This window comes from Conger conger, chromosome 16 (assembly GCF_963514075.1).
Source record: "Conger conger chromosome 16, fConCon1.1, whole genome shotgun sequence".
In the NCBI taxonomy this organism is placed as follows: Eukaryota; Metazoa; Chordata; class Actinopteri; order Anguilliformes; family Congridae; genus Conger; species Conger conger.
The window spans coordinates 10,716,032-10,739,579 of NC_083775.1; the positions used below are offsets into that span (position 1 = coordinate 10,716,032).

The 23,548-nt window shown below is 46.4% G+C and overlaps 2 protein-coding genes across 4 annotated transcripts; one reads left to right on the forward strand and one right to left on the reverse strand.

Annotated features, from left to right (window-relative positions):
- Positions 1-682: 682 nt before the first annotated feature.
- LOC133113944 (uncharacterized) lies at positions 683-11,020 on the reverse strand. The gene is made up of 15 exons (XM_061223104.1): positions 10,355-11,020; positions 10,079-10,249; positions 9,303-9,418; positions 8,527-8,686; positions 7,730-7,848; positions 6,007-7,318; positions 5,581-5,708; positions 4,916-5,111; positions 4,546-4,667; positions 3,830-3,926; positions 3,635-3,745; positions 2,832-2,924; positions 2,540-2,717; positions 1,987-2,101; positions 683-1,332 (listed from the first exon to the last, which is right to left on the reverse strand). Exons 1-15 carry the CDS (start codon positions 10,968-10,970, stop codon positions 1,261-1,263), a joined length of 3,606 nt encoding a protein of 1,201 aa, XP_061079088.1. The 5' UTR covers positions 10,971-11,020; the 3' UTR covers positions 683-1,260.
- Positions 11,021-16,600: 5,580 nt separating this feature from the next.
- On the forward strand, positions 16,601-23,527 carry LOC133115241 (epithelial membrane protein 2-like). 3 transcript variants are annotated; one of them, XM_061225050.1, is made up of 6 exons: positions 16,604-16,759; positions 16,982-17,026; positions 19,374-19,456; positions 19,848-19,950; positions 20,158-20,298; positions 21,247-23,527. In XM_061225050.1, exons 3-6 carry the CDS (start codon positions 19,379-19,381, stop codon positions 21,411-21,413), a joined length of 489 nt encoding a protein of 162 aa, XP_061081034.1. In that variant the 5' UTR covers positions 16,604-16,759; positions 16,982-17,026; positions 19,374-19,378; the 3' UTR covers positions 21,414-23,527. The 3 variants fall into 3 exon arrangements, with proteins under 3 accessions (XP_061081035.1, XP_061081034.1, XP_061081033.1); XM_061225051.1 differs by lacking the exon at positions 16,982-17,026 and having other exon boundaries at positions 16,601-16,759; XM_061225049.1 differs by having other exon boundaries at positions 16,606-17,026.
- Positions 23,528-23,548: the final 21 nt, after the last annotated feature.

Below are 23,548 nucleotides of genomic sequence, written 5' to 3' on the forward strand. Positions count from 1 at the left end.
AAATGTGGTGTGATTTATACTTGTACTCTTCATGCCTATAAATCACCTCCACACTAAAGTGCCGATGAAAATCTCCTCCCCCACCCAGCTCCTCCCCCCTCCTCTGCATGCATGTCACTTTGGCTCTCATTTTGCAGCGAGTACAACAGACATAACTTTCACTGATTGTTTTTCCTTGATGTGCCTCTGGCCCTGTGGAGATGGTTGAAAGACTGCCAACAGTTGCAGCGCTGGTCCCTGTGAGCCAGAGCTGGGCTGAGTGCCATTCCTGTGGCCTGCATCAATCCAAAACAAACCCCATGGAGCTTTCCCCACCTCCCACCCCCGTGCCTGAACAGCACATGATCATTTGGGGGGGGGGGGGGGGGTTGGCAGTCTTTAAAAACACATGACCTCTATTCCATGGTAGAAGCAGCCATCACTGTGAATACTGCTTAGGGAAGGGACTTCAGCTCCACTCCCCACATACATTCACTCTGTTTGTTCGTGGGGATGGAGTTTGTATAACGAGAGCAAATAAAATGTTAAAGTCAACCCATGAATAATATGTATGCGCAAATCTAATTATCGGAGACCTCAGCTCATCCAGATTACAGCGGATGGATGTTAGGGGAGATCCAAAGAGAAACACCCCCCTTCTCCCCATCCACAGCGAACCGAGCCCTGCTCCCTGCTCTCCCCCCTCCCCTCCCCTCCCTCCACAGAGCCAGTAGTGTTTGTCCCAAATCAGCTGAGCCACCACACCCTGCTGAGAGGTCTGTGCAAAACTGTACTTAATGTGAGACATTCAATTTTGGTCACTGCCCAGAGTTGTTGTTCTGGTCTCTGCAGAGGCCAGCCAAGGTTTCTTGGATTATTTTCTTTCAGAATACCAAAACACCAGGAGGTCCTAGAACCTCACATGCTTTTAGCTACTTTAATACAAGTGTTTTGGTACACTTTTCTTTTTTTTCTTTTTTTTTTTTACATTTACACTTGGTTGGTTGACAGATTTTTCTGATGTTGAAGTTATCAATGGTCTCAACATACAATCCTTGAGGGGGGTAAAGAAAAAAAAAAAAAAAGTAAAAAATAAAAGACACCTTCTGGTTTTGGAACAGAAAGGCTACATGCAAGAACAGGGTCCTCTTTCCACAAACACTCAGTGTTCAGAACCACAGGCTTTCACAGTCCACATGGGTCCCCTTCCCCTTTCTCCGCGCCAGCTCGCATGCTGGCGTCCCGGTCTTCACAGGCCGAACTGAGCGCGTCGCGGTTTTCTCAGGTGAAGCAGCTCTCCGTGCAACGTCCCTCAGACTGCGAGCAGACCTCTGTGGAACACCAAAAGCTGATCTGTTGGAAAGGGAGAGACCGACAAACAGGCCCGATATCATGGCAGTGTGCGATACTGTTGAGGGGAGGTGATATAATGACAAAAACATTTATTGGTCATTAGGTCACAGAATTTTTGATGTCATCAAGGACCCTGAACTAATAGCTTAGAGCTCCACTCATTTAATCCCCACATTAGAATAGATGAAAATGTTTAGACCGATAGAAGTCGATATTGCATGCATTTGATCTCTCATTTTGCTGACGCTCAATGTGTACCAAAACCCCGTACAATGCATTCTGAATCCATTCCCGGATTCTCATTTTAAGATATGATCCCTTAAGTGTACATGTACGGGGCGACATTGGCTCAGGTGGCAAGAGCTGTCGTCTGGCAGTTGGAGGGCTCCTGGCTCGATCCCGCCTTGGGTGTGTCGAAGTGTCCCTGAGCAAGACACCTAACCCCCTAAGCTCCTGACGAGCTGGTCAGTGCCTTGCATAGCAGCCAATCGCCGTTGGTGTGCGAGTATGTGTATGAACAGGTGAATGAGAATCATCATCAATTGTACAGAGCTTTGGATAAAGGTGCTATATAAATGCCAACCATTTGCAGTCTCCCACAATACTTGCACGCTCACAGTACAGGTGACATGGTCATTGCACACAGGGTCCCACCTCTTGATCAGGGGAGAACTGAACCCCTGGGGGGAGGTGCTGGAACGTGGTAACGGTGAACCTCCGGACCGGACTTGGGGGTACAGGAAGAGGAGGTTGCTGGGGGTATGGGCAGCTGAAAGCAGAAGGCGTTATAGACTGTGTGCTGCAGAGCAACAACGTCCAACCCAATGATAATACACCAGGGATATGAAGTTGTTGGTTGTCGCCATTGAAAGCATAAAGGAGTTTCACCCATGATAAACTGAACAATGCCATTGGGACAATGGACAAACCTTCTGGCTGTACTCAGGTGGGTACAGTCAGGAACCCTAGACGCATAGCCAGACAACGTCCAATCACTGGCTGTCATTTGGTTTTATTGCCAACGTATTCCATGAATGGTAGAGCTCCTCAATTTTTATGAATTAATAGTGAGGACCACAACTTGATCTCCATTTTATTGTTCTTGAAGTTGCCGCTTATTACTTTAAGCAAACAGCAAATCGTCTGTTTGCATTTGTCTGCGTGTTTGGGGGGGTTGGATGTTTGGTAAGCTGGACACCACACTCACCGGTGGTAGATGAGCAGCCTGGGGGTCTGTGTGGAGGTGGAGTAGGCCTGGCAGTAGTGCACCAGCAGCACTAGACTGGAGTCAGGGGCGTTCACGAGACGCAGCTCCAGGAAGAGTGGCCGTCCCAGAAGGCTCCGGAATTTCCGGCTCTTGTGGTAATAGCTGGTATAGTTCTGGTCTGGAGGGGGGGGGGGGGGGATTGGTGAGGATAGATTCAGTTTTGAGGTTCCCAGAGGAGAATACACAAAACGGACAGCAAGACCGTCTGTAGCCTCACTGTAGGTGTACACACCTGTGCCAATCCTCAACTGAACACCCATTGGTCCAGCAGGCTGAAAGGAGGGGCTTTTCTCTGACTGGGCCACACCCTCATCTGCCATGTAACCTATAGGAACAGGAGGATTATATAAACAAAATGCACTGAAATAGTACAACCTTTATTTAAAAACTACACAAAAATAAATATCTCACCTGGGGGCAAGCAATAAACCATCATTGAGGGCAGGAAACAGTCAGCATTAATAAACATGAGACCAAACCAGTTTCTCCTGCTTCATGCTCCTAAATGCATCAGCCATGGACAAGGTGGTGTTGAAGTGCACCAGTTCACATCTGGAGGGGTATTTCACACAGCAGGATTACAAAGCGCACTGAATAACTGCACCAAGAAAGCCTTACCAAATCTGGAACATGGACAGAAGTAAAGAGCCGTTCTGGGTTTTACTCAGCGCAGTTATCCAGCCAACTCAGTAATCCTGCTTTGTGAAACACCCCCCAGCCCGTCACACCCCTGCTGATCTGAAGTCCTGCCTGGAGCAGGGGTGCACAACTCCGGTCCTGGAGGGCTGATCTACGTGCTGGTTTTTGTTCCTACCTTCATTTTAGTTTTTCGGACTATAAACTACACCGGTTCCCTCCTGTACTGGATCAGTAAAACCTTTACGATACACCTGCAGTATGACTGTAGCTGGTGCTTATACACATCAGATTTAGAGAAAGATTGAGCTAATTAAATAATTAAGAGCAGAAGTTGTCACAAAATCCTAAAACAGATGGGGGCCCCTTGCTGTGCACCCCTGGTCTGGAGTCACTGGCCTCGTGTTGGGGGGAAGCACGGCCCAGGTTGGGGGTCAGGGCGGGGCCCACGGCCAACCGGTGCGCATCCAGGTCCACAGGACGGCTGAGCGTCACCACGGAAACCGCAGCCTGAAAGGGTTTTTCATCACGGATTGAGTGCGGGGCATGGCGTTCTGGTCATTTGAAAACGCCCTTTTGCGGCTCACAGCTCACCTTCTTTTGGGATGGTTGCCGCAACAGGACAAGACAGCCGTTCTACTTGCGACCCACGTTCACGCAGGATTTTAACGCCAATGGTGCGTTTCTGACCCTGTTGGCAATAACTTCAATTGTCAAATGACCATGACTTTCTCTTCAAATCACACAACTGAGCCAGAAATGTGTTGCAGCATGTGTGAAATGGATAGTGTATAGAAAATATTAATGTGAATACACCACAGTACCTAGAATAAAGACTTCTGAATCGGGTTCAAGAAATCAAACAGTCCGTGCCTGACATTAGTCTCCACATTTACCCTTTCTTTTTTTCTGCGTTAGGCTCAATGTCTCATGGATGTGGTTCAAACAGGTTAGTCAGGAGTGCCCAATATACACCTGGTACACTCATGAGTCTGCGAGTACACCAACATATTCCAGGTGAACAACTGCAGAAGCGTGCACATGCCCTCTACCCTTTCCTGCTAAAAAGGCGGAATTAACCATGTGGCACATTCATGGATTTTTAAAGGGTGAAACAATGGATGGTGTACGTTTATATTTTTTGTTATAACGTTTGTTTTATTGTAATGAAATGCCTCATCCTCACCACCAATTCCATATCTATCATACATGCTTTTTTCCTGACAAAATTACATGCACCTGGTATTATATTAGGTTTATAAATGGAATAAGGAGAAAAAAGCAGCAGTAACCCAAGGCAAATTACTGACCTCGTGAGCAATGTGACATGTGAAGGGGAGGGTCAGAACAGTGCCATCACCATCATGCTTCCTCACTCCATACCCACAATCCCCTGGGGCATCCAGCAGCCTGATCTCATTCCCCTTACGGTCTGTGGAGTTTCACAGGACACCAAGCCCATTACCAGCCTTCACTCACTCTGAACTGCACTTCCCCCACATCAGCCCACAAAAATTAATCTACCAAATACATGGATTAACTATATTACAACAATTATTATGATGCACAAAATAATCATATCGACACATGCACAGTTCAGGGAAACTTGCCAGTCACAAAAGCGCATGAGGAGCATTTCGACCCGTGCACATTCAGGTAAGATGGCAATCACACACTTACCCTGAACAAAGACATCCCACACTCCAGGTGGCAGTCTTACGCTCATGTGATCAGGGGTACAGTAGACCTGAGGATGTTCTATGGTCGGAGACTGCATGGAGGAGCCCGGCGAATACAGACACTTTAAACCCAAAATCTGCAACTGCTCCAGTGCCATGTCCCAGTACCTCACATGTAGAGATATGATAGAGGGGGACTAGTGGGGGCAGGAGACAGGGGGGTTAATGTACGTCACGGGCAGACCCAACAGCTACAATCTCACTTCCTGTCCCTGACATTAGACCCAGGGCCAGTTTAACCAAGTTCACCCTGACCTACATCAAAGAAGTGAAAGGAATACTTGCTGCAGGACCAGCAGTCATGGACATGCTGTTCAAACAGACTGGGATAGTCGCCAAACTGCTTATCAGTCTGTTTTTCGGAATGTTTTTCAAATATAAATTTTTTTTCTTCAAAATTCTAAGTCAGTGTTCTGTTGCCAGTAGTGATTGTTACAACAGCATTAGAATCCTCAGTTGAGATCACAAATATGTCATTAGAATGATCCCACACCATAAAAGGGTCAACGGCCCGAACAAGGAAATCCAGGACAAGCTTACCCAACCTCAGCTTATCGGATACAAACACCAGAACCAGGACCAGGGCTTGGCGGCGGGGACACTTACCAAGCTGCAGCTATAGCAGGCAGGGAGAGGTGAGGAGAGAGTCAGGACTCCCTGTTCCCCAAAGTACAGCATGTAGGAACACTGCGGATCAGCGCTCCCGATGGGAATCCAGTCTCCCACCGCCCAATCTGCCAGAGGATTCGTGCATCAGCACTTTACTCTAGTTATAGTACAGATGGTTGCATAAACGTTCAGGCTATTTTAACCTTAAGCACACAGAATGTGAAATGTATGATTAGCAACTCAATGTAGCAGCAGTCGGCCCCGTGTCCAATGAGGCTACTTGTTAAATCGGCTCATGAATCTTGTGTAACGTCTCAGCTTCGCACTCACACCCGGCAGTTAGAGATCAGTTGGTGAAATTGGGTAATGTGTTACGCTAAACGGCACAGGTGGCCTCATCGAACCGCTCAACCCCACACTCACCTTTGACTGCGATGGAGGCCGGGTGAGCAGAAGGTAAAGTGACGGCCATTTTGTTTGGTTCACAGCTGAGGAATGGCAGGGGGAAGAAGGGAGAGCCAGGCGGCAGAGGAGTGAGAGGAACAGGGGACACAGACGTTTTCAGACGAGACGCTGCTGGGCAGGGAGGCACTGGATGAGGAGGCGTTGCTAGGTTAAAGGAAGGGTTTCCGTGGGGATGAGGAGGCGTTGCTAGGTTAAAGGAAGGGTTGCCATGGTGATGTACTGGATAAGGAGGCCTTGCTTGGTTAAAGGAAGGGTTGCCATGGTGGTGTGATGGCTGAAGAGCCGTTGCTAGGTTAAAGGAAGGGTTACCATGGTGGTGTGCTGGATTAGGCATTGCTTGGTTAAAGGAGTTGCCAAGGTGATGTACTGGATGAGGAGCCTTTGCTTGGTTAATGAAAGGGTTGCCATGGTGATGTGCAGGATCAGGATGCTTTGCTTGGTTATAGGAAGGATTGACATGGTGATTTGTAGAGTATGGGGGAGATTTAATTGGACCATGAGGCTGATGGGAAGAGTCTTTAGATGGGGGCAGCTGCTGCTGGTTCAGGTGGCTGTGTGAATGAGAGTGAGGAAGAGGAGGATGATGAGGAGGAGAGTGATGGGTCTGAGTCACAGGTGGCATGTGAGCACTGAAGGGGCTGTGTGGACTTTGGGAGTTGTGAGGACGAAGCTGGGACATTAGATCATAATAAGAGGGGACAGGGAGGGGGTCCTGAGGAGCAGCAGGGGGAGGCAGGCCCACGGCCGGACGCAAGGGGGAATCACGGCTCGCACAGTCGTCAGGAACCAGGGTTCCAGCTCCATTTGGGGGTTGGTGTGGAGGCAGGGCGGGAATTGCATACGGGGCATCAATGGGAATTTGAGGCGCACGGGAGGCATGAGTGGGGTTCAGGGAGTATGCCAGGAGATGGGGGGGAGAGGGGCCCAGCGGGTGTGCGAGGGGAGGTGGGGGGCGTTGGGGGTAGAGAATGGGCAGCCTGTGGTGGAAGTGCGGAGAGTCAACAGGGGGAGGATCACGGGCGTTTTGACCCGGGGGGGTGGCACCAGGGTGGTGCGGCTGATGCCAGGAAAACGTGGGGGATTGGGCGGGGTGCTCACGGATGGCTGGGGGACCGGTGGGTGGACTGGGAGTGGGAGCGGGGGGTGGCGTTAGCAGACTGGGTGTGGGATGGGAGTATGCGGAGGGAAGAGGAGGTGGAGAAAATTGAGAAGGACAGGAGAAGGTGCTCTCCTTATCTCCCGTGCGAAGGGACAGGGTGTACTTCCCATCCTAAGAGGAGAGAAATGCAACAACCACTTACAAAAAGATTTTGCATTTTCACTTTCCTTTATTTATATTCAGAGACACTGAGAGCAGGTGCCCTCTTTTAAAAGTGTGGCATTTTTCCTTTTTAAATATAACAATTAGAAAGGAAAATAAGTTGTACAATGTAAAATAAGATTAAAAAACAATTGTCAAATAATTCTATAGTATAAAATAAAATGAATTCAAAATTACTTAAAACATTTCCAACCAATGATCTCACACCTCAGACACATGCACACCTGCACTCTGACATGCATCCTTTCAATTAATGGTTTACCATAAACCAATATCCACTTGAGATTGCCAATTCATCTCTAGTGTAGAATTTTGTCATTTACAATGATAATGTAGAGCTTCACATTGACCATAGCCCACCTTCAATGTGACTCCGCAGGTTTTAAAGGGGACAGCGATGACCAGCTTCCCGGAGTTCACCTCCACAATGTACCCACACAGATTAGCCACTGAGGCCAAGGACCTCCACTCCTGGCCCACTGCAAGAGGGAATCACAGAACGCTAAACTCCATAGTGGAGGGTTACAGTCTAGAGCAGGGGTGTCAAACTCCAGTCCTGGAGGGCCACAGGTATTTGTGGTTTCCTTTCAATCAGCAGCCAATTAAGGCCTTGACAACAAGGTGTGTGTGGAATCTTTATATTATATTACATTACATTACATTACTGGCATTTGGCAGACGCTCTTATCCAGAGCAACGTACAGTTCATTAGACTAAGCAGGAGGTTAAGGGCCTTGCTCAAGGGCCCAGGGCCCTGGGGTTATGGGCCGTGCTCAAGGGCCCCAACGGCTGTGCGGATCTTATTGTGGCTACACCGGGATTAGAACCGCCGACCTTGCGGGTCCCAGTCATTTACCTGAACCACTACGCTACAGGCCGCCCTTCAGCCAATGAAAGACTAAGAAATGTATCTCTCGTTATGAAACACCAAAAACCAGCAGACACTGCGGCCCCTCCAGGACCGGAGTTTGACACCCCTGGTCTAGAGAGACAGAGACAGAGACAGAGACAGAGACAGAGACAGAGACAGAGACAGAGACAGAGACAGAGACAGAGACAGAGACAGAGACAGAGACAGAGACAGAGACAGAGACAGAGACCCCAATTCCAGAAAGGAGTCAAAAACAAAAGCAAGAACACAATCTGCACAAACTTACTGTCGACTTCGACGTCGACTGCAGGGTGGCCCACCTCGACCGTCACCGTGAAGCCGAAGGGGTTGCAGCAGAGGGAGAGTGGTGCAGGGGCTGGCGGGACGGGGCAGGACATCTTCACCGGGGTCCCCCGCCAAATCAACGACAAGACGTGCCTTCCATCCTGAGGGAGGAAAGAGGGGGTGACGAGTGAAGAGATGACGGGTTCTCTGTAAACACGTGATGTCCGGCGCGTTTTCATTTCCGCACGCTCGATATTAACGCATGGCTCTGCTGGAACGGGCTACTGCCACCGTGAAAACACAGCAAGCTGACGCACTCCATAGATTTTAAAGATGAATGATAAGCCGCCCAGCATAAAACATTTAATAATGGACCATATTAATATATTACCATAATATATACTATATTAATTTACTAATACAAGCAACCAAGGGAAATATGTCTTGCATTATACATTTTCCTAGGGGTTTTAGGAGTGGGTGTCATCTAACATACAGAGATTTATAACTATAGGTGGTATAGGGGCATAGTTTTTAAGAGGTTGAGGGTCCCAGACCTGGGTCAAATACTTGTTTTGGATTCAACTACTTGTCTACACTTACCTGAGCTAGTCTGGTGTATTGGCGTTTGGCCCAGTTGCACCAAGCAAGATCAGTCGAGCACAGAAGTCTTTTAGTCCAAAACAACGGCTTATTTGACCCAGGTCCAGTGTGTAACTAGTGGACGCATACTAATGAATGGTATCGGGGCAGGGTTTTAGGGAGTTGTGCCTGTACCTCTCGTCTGACGTGGCAGCCATCGTAGAGAGCCGTGAAGACCAGGTCCCTCCATGTGGTCTCCACAGAGTAGCCACAGAGGGGCAGCTGGGACAAAGACAGCGGGTGCGTCTGCCCTGTGAGAGAGAACGTAAACGGGACGTCAGAGTACGGCACAAAGCGTCCTTGTGAAGGTTAAACAGGTTGACTCAATCAAAACTACGGATAAGAAGTCAAGGGAGACTAGCTTAGCAGCACTGAATCGAGTGGTCCTTCCTCCTCTCCACCCGCTACGGAGCCGCCGTGGAAAGACATTGGCTGGCCCGGCAGTGAAAGAGGCCGAGAGAAAAAAAATAAAAAATAAAAAATAAACCATACATAATGAAAGTAATCCATCTTTGCAGGCTTACAGTTCCAACACCACAGCTATGTCCATCTGAAATAATGACTCTGTGCGGCTAGGCTAACGCTATAAAATGTGCACTCGTTCAATACGTCATTGTTGCCCATAAGCAGAATTCAATGCCAACTGCAGTTTGGTCCATTGTTCCTCTCAGTTAAAAAATCTGTGGTAATCGAACCACGGATAACACCAAGAGTCAAAACAGACCTCAGAAGGGAAGGGTCAGCGATGACACTAAAGACAAGGAAATCACAATGCTGTTTTTTCAAACAGAAGCATGCCACTTGTTCACATAGTCTAGTGCTTTTGTCTCCAAGCACCCGCCTGCATAAGGCTCCTACATTACACACATTTTGGGAAAACTCGGTATATACATCGCCCTCTGATATCTTACCTTGATCTATCATAAGGTGCGTAGATTCACTTTTTCTGACCGTGAGACTCATGTTGTTGTGCCCACACTGCACCAAGGCCATCGTCCGCAGCCAGCCCTCTGTTACCGGAGAGCCAGGACCAGGCAAAAAGCCTGTGACCTCCCTCAGCGACAATCTTCCTTCCTCTATACCTGAAAGAGCATGCAGTAACTGCAGGGTTCAGTATACCTCCGTCACAATTTGCCATTAACAAAGACCAACACAGACAGACAACTCGAAGGTCCCTGCTCGTTCACCTGGAAGTGCTGAATCAGATTGATATCCAGCCTGGTAATTTATTGACCCAGAAGACTTGAGGTCATCCGTGCTCCTTGAGTACATTTCCCCAAGAGTGCAGCCGTTTGAGTGAGAGGACCAGCCCTTCGCACTGACATTGTCGCTTTGATTTGTGGTCCTTCCTTGGGCTGCATTCCCGGGCGATTCCGTTTTTGCTGCTGAATTTCTCAAGGTTCGACTCGGGTCCTGAGGCTGAGATATCTGCTGATAAGACTGACGAGATGCGTTAGTTGAATCTGAACCGGTCTGTTTGCTGTTCTCTATTAGTTCTTCGTATTCGCTATAACCGCTGAATTTCTTGTTCAACAGGCCATGTTTTCCAGTAGCATCCAGGCCGACTCCATCGCGGTAGTTTAGTGCTGCGCGACCGAGCACGAGTCTCCCGAACCTTGGGCTTAACTTACCGTCCCTTTCAGTATAATTGTGGTCGCCTCCACTTAAGTGACCACTTGCTTTGAAATCACCTGCTGTGGCTAATGTCCTAATGCCTGCCGACCGGAGGCACGTACTTAAAGTAACCAGTTGGTGTGTAATAAAAATAAAGAAAATACATTTCCCCGTTTGTTTCCAAAACATCTTAAAGTTTTGCTGCTGCTTATTTTACGATCACTCTTTACGCGGATCGCGCGGGCCGAAATGCACTATCTTGAAATTGACACTGACAGACCAATAGAATCAGTTTTCTCTCGTCACATTTTCACGCGTTTCAACGCCAGTGGCTTTGCTCAGATACCTATTAGCAATTCTTCACTATTGTTTAAAGCCAACTTGGAGATCAATTAGGTTGTAATGGCTTGATAATGGACAGAAAAAATAGATCTGTTCTTTTAAAGAATCGTGTTCAATCTTAAACTTCGAAGGTTACGCAGCAGTGTGTAGACATTGTTTAGACTTTGCACGCGTGTAGTCGACTACAAATCTGCAGACAAGCTAAGCAGAAACGTCTCTGTCATTGGGGTAGTAGAGCATTTTAAGGGGTCAAATTCCTTAAAGTTAATTATCCGCACGGCTGCTGTTTTTTAATTTCCCCCTAAACCTGCTCTGGTAATTATGCTATTCCCCGCTTATGGCATAGGACCTATATAGCCTATGCGCTTTAAATCCATTTTTCTCCATTGTAGGTTTTGTTGTGTGTGTGAAACTGGTGTGTAGCCAAGCCAGAGGTAGGTCAGGGGTGCACAGGTGCGATCCTTCAGGGCAGGTATGCGTGCTTGTTTTTGTTCCAACTAATTGCATTAGTTTTAACCGCTCTGTAAACTACGCTGGTTCACTCCTGTACGTGTAAAATCATGATGCAGTAAACTCATTAAGATACAACTGCAGTCTGTGTCTGTAGCTGGTGCTTCGGTTAATACGAATGTCTGATAATTATTGAATTAGTTCAATCACACTTAAGAGCAGAAGTTGGGACGAAATCCTGAAACGGATCGGCCTTAATTCTTGTTGATGCCCGATTCAAATGATTTGGATGTCTTGTAATTGCCTTCCAAAACGTGTAGGGAAGGAATTGTGTATTTTGCCTCAGGTTAATCCAAAAACGAAACCTTTAACGAGCTTTCCATCTTTTAGACTTTTTTTTTTTAATACGACCGTCTGGATAAACGCATTGTTTTCGCATGATTCCAAGTGAGATGCGTGAATACAATGTGTAATACAACTATCTCTCCTCTAGAGGTCAGCCGTGCATCACATCTGGTTGGTTTTTCCCCCTCTTCCCCACTCGGTGCCCCTGTCCTGTCACACTGAACTCCTGTCTTCACGGGTATAAGAAATCAAAGCTCCCAAATGGCGTAGGAAAGCATTCTGCGTGCTGGTACCTGCATGGGACTTAAGCTTTTTCTTTTTTCGCATGACAGTTTACTTTAAGGAATTAAAGAATAGCGTTGGACAACACAGAATCTATTTTATTAACCGTTCTTTGAGATATAAATTCATGAATTCAAATCGACTATTGCCATGTTTTCAGGTTAATTACACATGTAGCCTGTTGATTAAGTAGTGTAAAATGGACGAATGCATCCCAACATGCTACTAAAGTAAAAAAGTATATGGTAATCATTTGGAAAACAATCCAATGGATTGGTGTGAGATTTTTTTTTTCTTCCAGATAGCCAAAATGATTACGCCTCAAACAGAAACTAGGCCTAAGCAACATAAATATTCTGACGGACCTACTACAATTACGCCAGTACCATTACTGCTGCCACGACTGCAACACATTTAGCCGCGCTGCAATGCATGAGCCAAGTTAAGTATACCCAGCAAACTACACTAAATTACATAATATCTATCATTCCCTCTCACTGTTCGACATCTGCTTTTGAGAGGGTTGTGGGGTGGGGGGCGGCTACTAAGCAGAATCTATGTTAAACAGAACAGTATGTACACCGACCGACTGCTCTGCCACTACAATAGCTACGAGCAATGTGTGAAAAAAAGAGAAGTCGGAGCAGAAGCGGGGAAGAGATGGGTGCGGCTCCGCGATGACTCATATTTTGGGTTGCCTAGCAACGGAAAGAAGTTGTTTTCTTTTCAAACGTTTCAAAGCAAAATATGTGTCTGGATTTCATTGAGAGATTGAGAGAGAGGACAGAGGGAGGAAGGGAAGGGGTGGCAGAGTTCTGCTAAAGAATAAGAGATGATGTTCAAGTTAAAAAGTTAAATGTAGCCCTAATACATAAATAAAGGGAGAGAGGAACCTCAATATCAGTTCAATGACGATTGCAGGGTTTTTAACTACACTTAAATGATTAAATAAAACAAATAGTTTTCTTAAAGTAATAACACTGAATACGTATGACAGTTCCTACAGTACCCCATTGGTCATTGTCATTTGCTCAGTGAAAGTCCTGGCAGATGCATTTGGTCACAATGTTTAACATAATGTTTACATTAATGTTTAAATGATGTCACTGTGCAGACTCTGGAGAGTAGTTTGCCAGTTACCCTGGGATTTGCATATTAGACATGGCTGCCTACAAATTAATCTTCAATCTGAAACTAATTTCTTCAACTGTAAGTGTAAATGACAGTCTGCCCCCCCCCCCCCCCCCCCCCCCACACACACACACACACACACACACACTACAGGTAAGTTCACCTCACTTGCCACAATTCTCTACATGTTCCAGCATTCCTCAGAGTAAGCGGCAGATGCCAGTTTCACAAATTTTTTTGGCCAACCGAACGTGGGAAAACTTGTATGAACCCAGAAGGAGAGGAGGCTCTATTGACCGCAGATCATGGGCCATCGGGGGGGTTGGAGAGCACTGGGGGTTCTGTGAGGACATGAGATAATGGCTTCTGTCCTGGAACAGAAGCGAACGGGACCACAGCACGCGCAATTAACAAGGCTGTCGGTGAAGTTCGCAGCAGCTAACGAACTGACGAACGAAGGTACACTCCCTTCAGGAAAGGTGGCTTTCAGGCGTACACGGTGTTGGCCCTGCCTATGTGTGTGTCTGTGTGCCACGACCTGATAGACAGCAGGCAGGAGCCGTGTGACCGAGGAACGAGGAGAGGGGGAAGGGGCGGGGTATGCGTTTCCCAGTATGAGAACAGAAGCTGAGACTAAGGGTTTGCAACACAGGTTCAGGTGCGCATGGGAGGGTGGGGGTTACTCGCGGCACGTTACCTTTGGTCATATCTAAACCGGTATCTCGAACATCTTTTGCAATTATCCCATCCCTCCTGTGAAGAATAAGTAAGTACGGTAAGTTAAGGGATAATTGTGTCAGACAGGGATAACCCCCCACTGAGACAGGCGAGCTGAGTGGCCGCAGACAGATTATTTTTATCGTTGTGAGAAATACAGTGGTTATCGTCAAGTTTGCGCTTGGTGTGTGGGCACGTGCGTTGTGTCATAGACGCATGTGGAAATTCTGTGTCACACACACAACACACACACAAATCTGTGTTGAGTCACTAGAGTAATCAGTCTTTCCCAAGACTCATGCTTTCAGATTAACCCCCTCATTGCCCAAAATCCTTTATACCAAAATGCATTATTACACCGTCTGGAAATGCCCAACTCGGAAACGAGGGCTGAAAAGTTGTGCTACTTTGTGACCGCAGCTTAAATTATGAGGTTAACTCCATGGCCTTTTATTGCCGTCACATAATATGTTGCGCCGAAGTGTGATTTTATTTGCGAGGTGATTCACCAGGGGCACCACATTACTTGACCGGCCTCACAGGCCCGTCTGATAGAAGGTAAGGCTGATAGAAACTGTGCCTTCATCTTGTGGGCAGTGTCTGCATGCCAGATTCCTGACTCAATCAGGCTTAACAGCATTACCCCCCCCACCCCCCACCCCCCCGCTCCCTCTTACTCTGTTCTCTCCCTCTCAAAGAACACGTGCTAAACAGTGCAGATAAAGGCAATTATCTAATCACCAGGAAGTGTCAGGCAGCTGTTTGAGCCTGGCTGGAGGTCAGGCCGGTGCAGTGGCCCAGTGTCGGGGCCAGTGTCCGAGGACGGGCCCCAGGGCCTCAGACCCGTATCCCAGCGTGTCATGAGTATCCCTGGCTTAGAGACGGGGTGAGGCTGGTCGGCAGCTGCTGGGCGGGGTGCTCATCCTGCAACCGGTGGAATTACGACTTCTAGAAATGATTTCCCGTCAAAAGAAAACGGCCCGAAAAAAAAGAAAAAGAAAAAAAAAGGGGGTTAACGTTACAATTTCCCGAGGCTAATCTTGATCTCCATTTTAGAGGAAATTGAATAGGCAGTGTAATCTGGTTTCTGTACGACGATGAGCCGCGTGTGCGGTGCACACACTTAACTGCACATTCAGACGTTTTCATTTGAATTGAAGAGGCTCTAATGAGGGAAATACTTTACAATCACTGGAGAATGTGGTGATGTCACTGCTGTGACATGAGTTGGGTCTCGTTTATTGCCCCACCCCGGGGCAAAAGAAGTGCAGTGTGCAAGACTCCGTGGAGGTCAGATGCAGTGGTGTTGCAGGGGCACCCCCTAACTGCAGTAACAGGGTGTGGCCAAGCACCTGCTGATGCACAGGTCCCAGTGAAGAATATCTGGTTCCAATATCTGGGAATCCCACCCCCCCACCCACCAGTCCTGCCCCCACCCCTCCACCCCCCACCCCCCCCACCCACAGGCAGCGCTGCTAAAAAGCACAACAACTCCTGGGCTTCAGTGCTCTGCCTATACGAGTGCTACGTTTGAATCTACATTTCTCTTTTTTCATTCTCTTGCTCTCTCTGTCTTTCTCTCTTTCTCTCAGGCTGCGACATGCCCTTGTCCTCTCTCTCCTACTTCCCAACCGACTGCATTCTTTCACTCTGACTCTCCTCCCAAAGAGAAGGATGGGGCAGAAAGAGGGTGGAGGACAGAGTAAACACTGAGGGCCAAATTTGTATACCAACAGCCATGCTACAACAGCCATTTTGAGAACTGAGGGGGAGACAAAGAGAGAGATATAGAGAGAGAAAGAGAGAGAGAAGAGGGAGGGGGTGAGAGCTCAGATGGCCTATTGCCATGACACCACATACTGGATTGATGATAATATTTTGGGAGTTCCTCAAACTTGAATGAGTCACTGCGCCCAGACGCAGTAACTTGAAGAAAGGGAAAGAGAATGGAAAAGGCAAAACATTCAGAAAAACAAACGCCTTACCACAGAGTTTGTGAAATCGAGAGAGAGAGAGAGAGCAAGTGTGTGTGTGTGAGAGAGAGAGAGAGAGAGAGGGAGAGAGAGAGAGAGAGAGAGAGAGAGAGAGAGAGAGAGAGAGAGAGAGAGAGAGAGAGAGAGAGTATAGGGAGTGGCGGGTGTGTATTTGGAGGCATGAAATACAGGTATTACAGGAAACAAATACAGCGTTCCTAACAATATTATATATGAACCTTTTTTTTTAATAGAATAGTTACTATGGAAAATATGTTTTACTTGTTCAAAGTGGGCTTACACACTTACCATAACACCCTTCCCTCTAAACATTCCTTCGCTAATGCAATCCACAGCTAATAAATAAGACGATAGTGAGAGGTAACGCTATAAAATACTGCATTTCTCTGTGAACGCGTAGGACTGAAGGAGAGGGATATGCGGGTGTGGTGGGGTGGGGTAGCGGCAGTGGGAGGAGAAACAGATGTCAGACTATATGCTCACACTCTCAACTGGGCGGGTCGGGCCTCCGTTTGAGTTTACAGATTTTGGAACAGAATTAACCGAAAGAAAAGGGGCGTCAAGAAAGAAGCTGTCCTCGAAGATAAACAGAAAACTCCCCATAACTCTCTGGCGGCACTATAACTTAGCTCGTTCTAGCTCACATCTCTCTTCACTTCGCCGGTCTATCTGTTGTGTGTTTTTATTAAATTTTCCTTTTCTAACCTTCATTGAAAGGTACGGACTATTTCGTTTACATTTATTAATATAGCCTATGCTTTTTTTAACATATTTAGTTGGACGCTGCATTACATTTGGTCTTATACCAAACTTTCCTCAAACTGAGTGTTCATTGAAAAGGGCAGACGCAGAAATATTTGGTTGTGGTCTAGACTACACATAAAATATTGGAACATTTTTGCCCGCACTGATCAGCACCGCGTGCTACTTTTTAAACAGCAATATCTGAAGGACCTCGAGTGAACCAAGCGCATTTCTCAACAGGTAAGAACTGCAGCGCCAGCTGCTGCGTGTGAATAGGACTGACCGCTGTAGCTATAACTGTGCTGTTGTGAAGGCTCGTGCTTGCTCGAGTTATTTTATTATTTTATATTTAAGCAGTAGTTTTAAAGGGGGAAAACTAACACAACGGTAGAATATGCTCCAGACATACTCCCTCATTACAATGAACGCCGTAGATTATTTCACTATTTATTGCGACTAATGTGCAATTTCTGTAAACGCAGAAGGGGCGTATCCAGATGCATTTAACTTAAATATAGGCTATGCTATATTATCGAGTCAAATATGCACTATAGCTATATCAGTGTTACACTTGTTTAAAAGTATCCTCATATCCTGTGGTGTATAGAGTGGGCTAAAATAGCCCGTTCAGGTGAACGCGGTGTTTACGTGGCTTGCGTAACCTTGTCGTGTGTAAGCTGTGTCGTCTGTCTGCCGCTCTTTTTCCAGTGAAGTGATTCACTGCTTCTCCAAATGTGCACATGACTGCGAGATTAACTCGCCACTATGTTCTCATATTTCCGCATATTTCTGACAGATGTGCACATGTATTAATCAAGGTTGTGTTGGATATTTTCACATTGCATGTTTAAAATGTTAGTTGAACTCTTTAAGAGTGTTCAATTTGGGATCAAATATAGCTACTCTATCCGATTTGACACTGATAGTTTTACTATATGCTAGGCAATCTCGCTATCCCAGTTGTGAGTTCAGAGAAAGCAGAGGGCGAAAAGTCTGCAGAAATAGTTCTGCTGTTGATCACTAGAGCGAACCCTTCCCCCTACCGGAACATGGCAGAACCGCTGGCGCCCTCCCTCCCCTTCAGCTATGATGGGGTTTTGTTCGGGGGCGCGCCCGTGTAGTGCAAACGCACTGATTTTCCGGCGTGTTTGGCTCTGATCTCAGATCAGCGTTTCTGGTGGGGAAGGAGGGAGCGGTCTGGAATGCAACCCTTTAAAACACCTGTGTGTTGAATTCGAATAGGGTTCGCGTGCGTGCTTTCATATCGGCGCGCGTCTTCTGCTACAATTAAGTCAGTGTAGACTTAAATAGACCAGTATATCAACGATTGGCACAGGCCCCGGCTATTTACATAGCATTTACGGAGATAATGCCATAGGCCTATTACATTAAAAAAAAAAAAAAAAAAACCCGAATGATCTCGCCTGTTAAATCAAACCCTCCCACTCCTCGTCATGTGTGGGTGTAGCGCAGGGTGTTAAAAAAGATTAAGAAATAGTTTTAGTAGCCCCGGTACTTTTGGTGTACTGTGCAAAAATATCCCACATGGTCCGCCCTAATGTGTTACATTAATTTTATTAGTGAATATCGTAGCGTGTAAAATAACCGCTGTGCCACACCTGGAATTCACACCTGTCGCTTTGTGCTTAAGTCTAGCCTTTAACCACCATATACACTGCTATATGCGCTTTGCCACAAAACACTGTCATTTATCACGTACACCAGACATTTAAAAACACACTCACTCACCCCCCCCCTACGGAAAACATTCACGCACATAGGCTAATACATTTTTTTTTACTCAGACAAGGGCGTCCGTTGAACAGATCAACGGTTTGGTCAACCCACTTTATGACTAACGTTCCAAATTAACCGCAAACCACAATGACCTATACTCCGACAAACTATGTTTATTTTCAATAAGTTAATACTTATTGCAACTACGGTCCGCTCGATTGTGGCGCGTGTTTGTGCGTGTTGGATACAGGAGCCGCGGTGGTATGGGGCGGCTGGGAGTAAAGTATTCGGTGCAGTTATTTTTAAGGAGTGGTGTCTAGTGAAGACAGCGACAAGTTACAACTCATCGCCCGCCAGCACCTCTCGATTTCCGTGTTTCATGCACAGAAGTATCCAATGCGACTAATCTCAGTGTGTTTGTGTGTGTATGCACAGCATTTTGCCAGTCGCTCAATGAGTTTGACCGTTTTGTACGTCTGCGGGATAAGTAGTATGGGTTAGGCGATGAGTAATGAAATCTTACGTCCTACCCCAAGGGGATCAAGCCGAAGGCCCTTCAAATGAATTAAAGCTAGGTGTTCTAGCCCTTCACTGCGCTAAACCGATTCTGAACGTCGGTCCCGTTTCCAGTTTTGTTCTGAATCCCGCCTCTGAAATTTAGAGGTTTTATTCCATCAGTCAGGTTGTGAGCTTGGCCCACGTGCAGAAATATCCTGTCAATAAAAGCACATTGATCTCTCTCTCTCTCTCTCTCTCTCTCTCTCTCTCTCTCTCTCTCTCTCTCTCTCTCTCTCTCTCTCTCTCTCTCTCTCTCTCTCTCTCTCTCTCTCTCTCTCTCTCTCTCTCTCAGTCACCATGTTGGCTCTACTTGGCGGAATCTTTGTTCTCCACATCACCACCATCATCATTCTCCTTGTTGCCACCATTGACAATGTGAGTATGGCCACTCCAGTCTCCCCTTGAGCACTGTCACGCATAGAGTGAGTGTGAGAGAGAGAGAGAGAACCGGCACCTTTGTGTCCCGTTCTTCTTACCTGACACCTACAGAGGAAGACAGGTTTGCCAACGTTGCAGGACAGTACCGCTGTAATTATGTGTGTATGTGTGTGTGTGTGTCCACTCGTCTTGACTCAGTGGTATGCTTAATCTCCTGTCTTTTAAAAACAGCACAAGCCTGTGTCCACCTGTGATATTAAAAAGTTGACTAACTTGTCTACGGTTCGCCGAGGAGCATGTCAGCTGGAGAGACAGTTTGTGACAGTTTGTGACAGTTTGTGACAGTTTTGGAATGCCTGGATTGTGAATGCTCGTCTCTCTCCCTCAGGCATGGTGGTTCACAGACACAGTGTCCACCGACATCTGGGGTAGATGGGATTTGATCAACAGTGTCTGGAACTACACCAGCTTGCCCACAGATTACCCTCAAGGTAAACACACTAACGTGCCTTTGGCATGTTCGCCTTGAATTCTGAGCATTTTGGTCCATTATACTTTTTGGATAAATAAAATAATAATAATAATAATAATAATAATAATAATAATAATAATAATAATAAGACTAAGGTGGCTTGGTGAGCACTATTGTATCTGGTGTGCCAGCACTGGATAAACTGTCTCTCTGTCTCCCCCTACAGATTATCTGCAGGCAGTGCAGGCCACCTCGGTGCTGGCCTGTATATTTTCCATCCTGGGGCTGTTTGTGTTTGTGGCTCAGCTGTTCACCTTGCCGAAAGGGCAGCGGTTCACCTTCTCTGGCATCTTCATGTTCCTTGCCTGTGAGTCCTTCTTCTCCAATCCAGAGATGTGTCTCTGTTTTTTTCTGGCACTTTCTACAGTGTGGTCAACTGCTCACGGCAAAAAAAGAAAGAAAAAAAAAAGGCATTTTCAGTCATTTTACACCACAGAAACGTAAGATGTATGCCATGTAGAGAAGATGAGATGTGACAAAGCAATTCTTCAAATCAGGGTGTGTCTGAAATCAAAGTGGGCGTAACTGTATTTGTTCAGATAATCTCACTGGTGTGAACCACTCTATTTCCATTTAATATGTATGTGCTCCTCTGTGCAATCAGTTATGCATTGTACTGCGTAGAGCAGCAACTAAAGCGTTAAGTATATAATCGGTAGGCAGCCATTTTTGTGGAGAACTGAAACAAATATTTATTTTTTAAAAAGTCATTTATAAAAATGAAAAGAATGTGACTGCAGTTCAGCATAACAGCATTCAGTCACAGGACAGAAGCTCTCTCTGTGAATCTGAATCACGTCACTGGAGCTGGATCAGATACAGTCACGTTGTGCTTATAATTTTTTAACATGCATGATTAATCTGCATTTGGGCGTGCCCAGTGTGAGCAGCACAGGAGCAGTTTGATGAATGGACAGGAACCACTAGATAAATAGCTGCATTCTCTCTTACTCAAAGTGCTCTACAGTGATCTGGGGGAAATTTGCCTCAATGTGTAGCACTCACCTGGGTGATGCACGGCAGCCATTTTGTGCCAGAATGCTCACCCCACATCAGCACACATCAAGGTGGAGAGGGAGATTTTTTTCAGGGGACGATTAGGTGGCAGGTTGAAATAGCCAGGGTTGGGAATTTAGCCAGGACACCAGGGAACCCCATTACCCGCTAGTCGACCATGGTCTTGCTGTGGGATAGAATCCATTCCCTTACCTCTCTCTCTCTCTCTCTCTCTCTCTCTCTCTTCCCCTCACGTCAGGTCTCTGTATAATGATCGCTGCCTCAATCTACACCGACATATTCCACAGGGAAGCCAAGGATAGCGACGGATGGTACGGCCACTCCTACGTCCTGGCCTGGATTGCCTTCGTCTTCACCTTCATCTCCAGCATCATCTATTTTGTCCTACGCAAGAAGACGGCGTAAGGCAGGGGACAGCGTTCAAGGAAGAGACACACTATTGAGAAAAAGGCAAAAAGGCAAAAAAAAAGTTGAAATTGGGAGGAGGAGAGGTGGGAAGAGAGAAGGAGACAAAAATGGGTGGGGAGGGGGGTAGGTGGGGGGAATGTGGCTGTACTTTTCTATTTTCTTTACTTTTTTAGTGGCTTATTATTTTAATTGAAACAATAACAGGGAGGAACACCCAAGACGAATAAACAATTATGGCACTCTAACAAAAATTATATGCATAAAGATGAACTATTTCTTATGGAACAAAGCTTAAAACCCATACATGCGCTATATCTGAATACTGGAATGGAATATTAATACTAACCAAAATTCTAACTGGGCAGCTTTCTGCATTGGGAAATGCGATCCCACTGTGTGCTTGTGAATTCCTGTGTTTTATCTGATCATACTTCCTGTGTTTTATCTGACCATAAAGGTTTCATACCTCCTCGAGTTCAGCCGAATACAACTGGAGAGGCCTAATGTGTTTTAGTCTCAAGCTTAATTGTCAAGGCGCAAAGCCTTGTCACTGTTGCAGTTCGATAACATTTTTTAAAATTCTCGCCTGTAAAAGGTGAAAATAGCAATGGCTTTGGGCACACAACCAGATCATCTCCCAGTCATTGGGCCCTGTTGTGGAACGGATGCTTCTGTCAGTTGGATAGGACATATTTGTTGACTGTATGCTTGTGTTGCTGTATGTGTAAAATATTTGACAGTTAAGCCTCATATGTGATATGGTTTTTAATTAACATTTTTCTCATGATTATAAATATTATTCTTAGTACAAATTCATTATTTTTTGTGGCTCTTGGATTTGATTTAATGTTGTTAAATTAAACGGAGATTTGCTGTTACACTAAATTTGTGGAGTTCGAAGGATGGGATAGACAGAAGGGTTTAGAGAAACTGAACTTTGGCCTACAAGTACATCATCTAGAATGTGGTGAATATTATCTTGTACTGCAAATAAATAATTACCAAAAAAAAAGTTTGTAAGATAACGTAAGATGTGAAGTAACTAATAACTTGATGAAATTGTCACACCAGGTAATCTCAAAATAAGAAATAAGCTTTAAATCGTATGTAAATTTGGAAAGAGTTTGATTTGCAGGTGCGCTCAGATGGGGCACTGTATGATTCTCCCCCTTGCTTCACACAGCTCACCTGGCACAGGTGACGCGTTTCGGCCTTAGCCACTCAAAGGTAACACCCTGCTCTGCACCGGCAGGCCCCCCTTCTCCCCACGACATCGCCAGATCCTTCTCCAGTCACAGATGTTATTCTAGCATGAATTCCAGACGGCCAGCTCCACATTCCTTAATGGAGGAGCGTTCCTTCTCCCGTCTGTCGATGGCGAAACTTTCCAAACCGACCGCCACTTCCGAAAGGTCCGCTCAGGGGCGTGTCCCGAGAGCGGTGCGGTTTCGGCGGAAGCACCAGACCAGGACTCAAGAGTAAGGGAAGACGGGGCCCCCCGAGTCGTGAAGAGTCTCGTTCGCAGGGGAAGCATGAGCCCCGCTGGGTGTTCACTTCCCAGTCACACTATTGCTATGGTCGGAGGTCTTCATTGGCCAGGCAACAATTGGCTCATTCGTGCCCGTTCGTGGCCAGTGTGTGATTGGTGGTAAATACAAATAGCAAAGATAGGCGTGTCTGCCGTCTCCTCCCGACCAACTGACTGGAGATCAATACGTTTGGCAGGGGGTTTGGGGGTTGGGAAAATGGGAAAACATCTGGGAACAAAATATATATTAAACGTAAGGGAAGATGGTAGGAATATTGTAGCTGGACTTCTGGTTAATCAATAATATCGCGAGTTTGAACTCAGTATGGAGGTACTAGCTCAGACTGATGGTATTGATTCTGATGCTTTGTCAGGGCTTTCTGGTCTGATGGTGTAGTGTGGTGCACATGTGGCACCACGAGGCTCCCCTACACCACCCCTCAGGGGGCCGGGTTTTGTGTTTTGTGGCCAAGCTGGGAAGGATTCCCAGAACATAATTCCTTGTGACTTTGGGCTGTAAAAGGCAAACAATGAAATAGCATTCCAATAATTTTCTTTTTTTAAATAAAGATTTAAAATGTGACACTTTTGAGTTTTGTGTGTT

Coding starts and splice junctions, on each gene's coding strand:
- LOC133113944 (XM_061223104.1), bottom strand. CDS start 10,970: ATGTTTTGGAAACAAACGGGGAAATGTATTTTCTTTATTTTTATTACA. Junction 5,112..5,580: donor CCTGCTATAGCTGCAGCTTG/GTAAGTGTCCCC, acceptor TGCCCCCACTAG/TCCCCCTCTATCATATCTCT. Junction 3,746..3,829: donor GGCAACCATCCCAAAAGAAG/GTGAGCTGTGAG, acceptor AAACCCTTTCAG/GCTGCGGTTTCCGTGGTGAC.
- LOC133115241 (XM_061225051.1), top strand. CDS start 19,379: ATGTTGGCTCTACTTGGCGGAATCTTTGTTCTCCACATCACCACCATC. Junction 19,457..19,847: donor TTGTTGCCACCATTGACAAT/GTGAGTATGGCC, acceptor TCTCTCCCTCAG/GCATGGTGGTTCACAGACAC. Junction 19,951..20,157: donor GCCCACAGATTACCCTCAAG/GTAAACACACTA, acceptor CTCCCCCTACAG/ATTATCTGCAGGCAGTGCAG.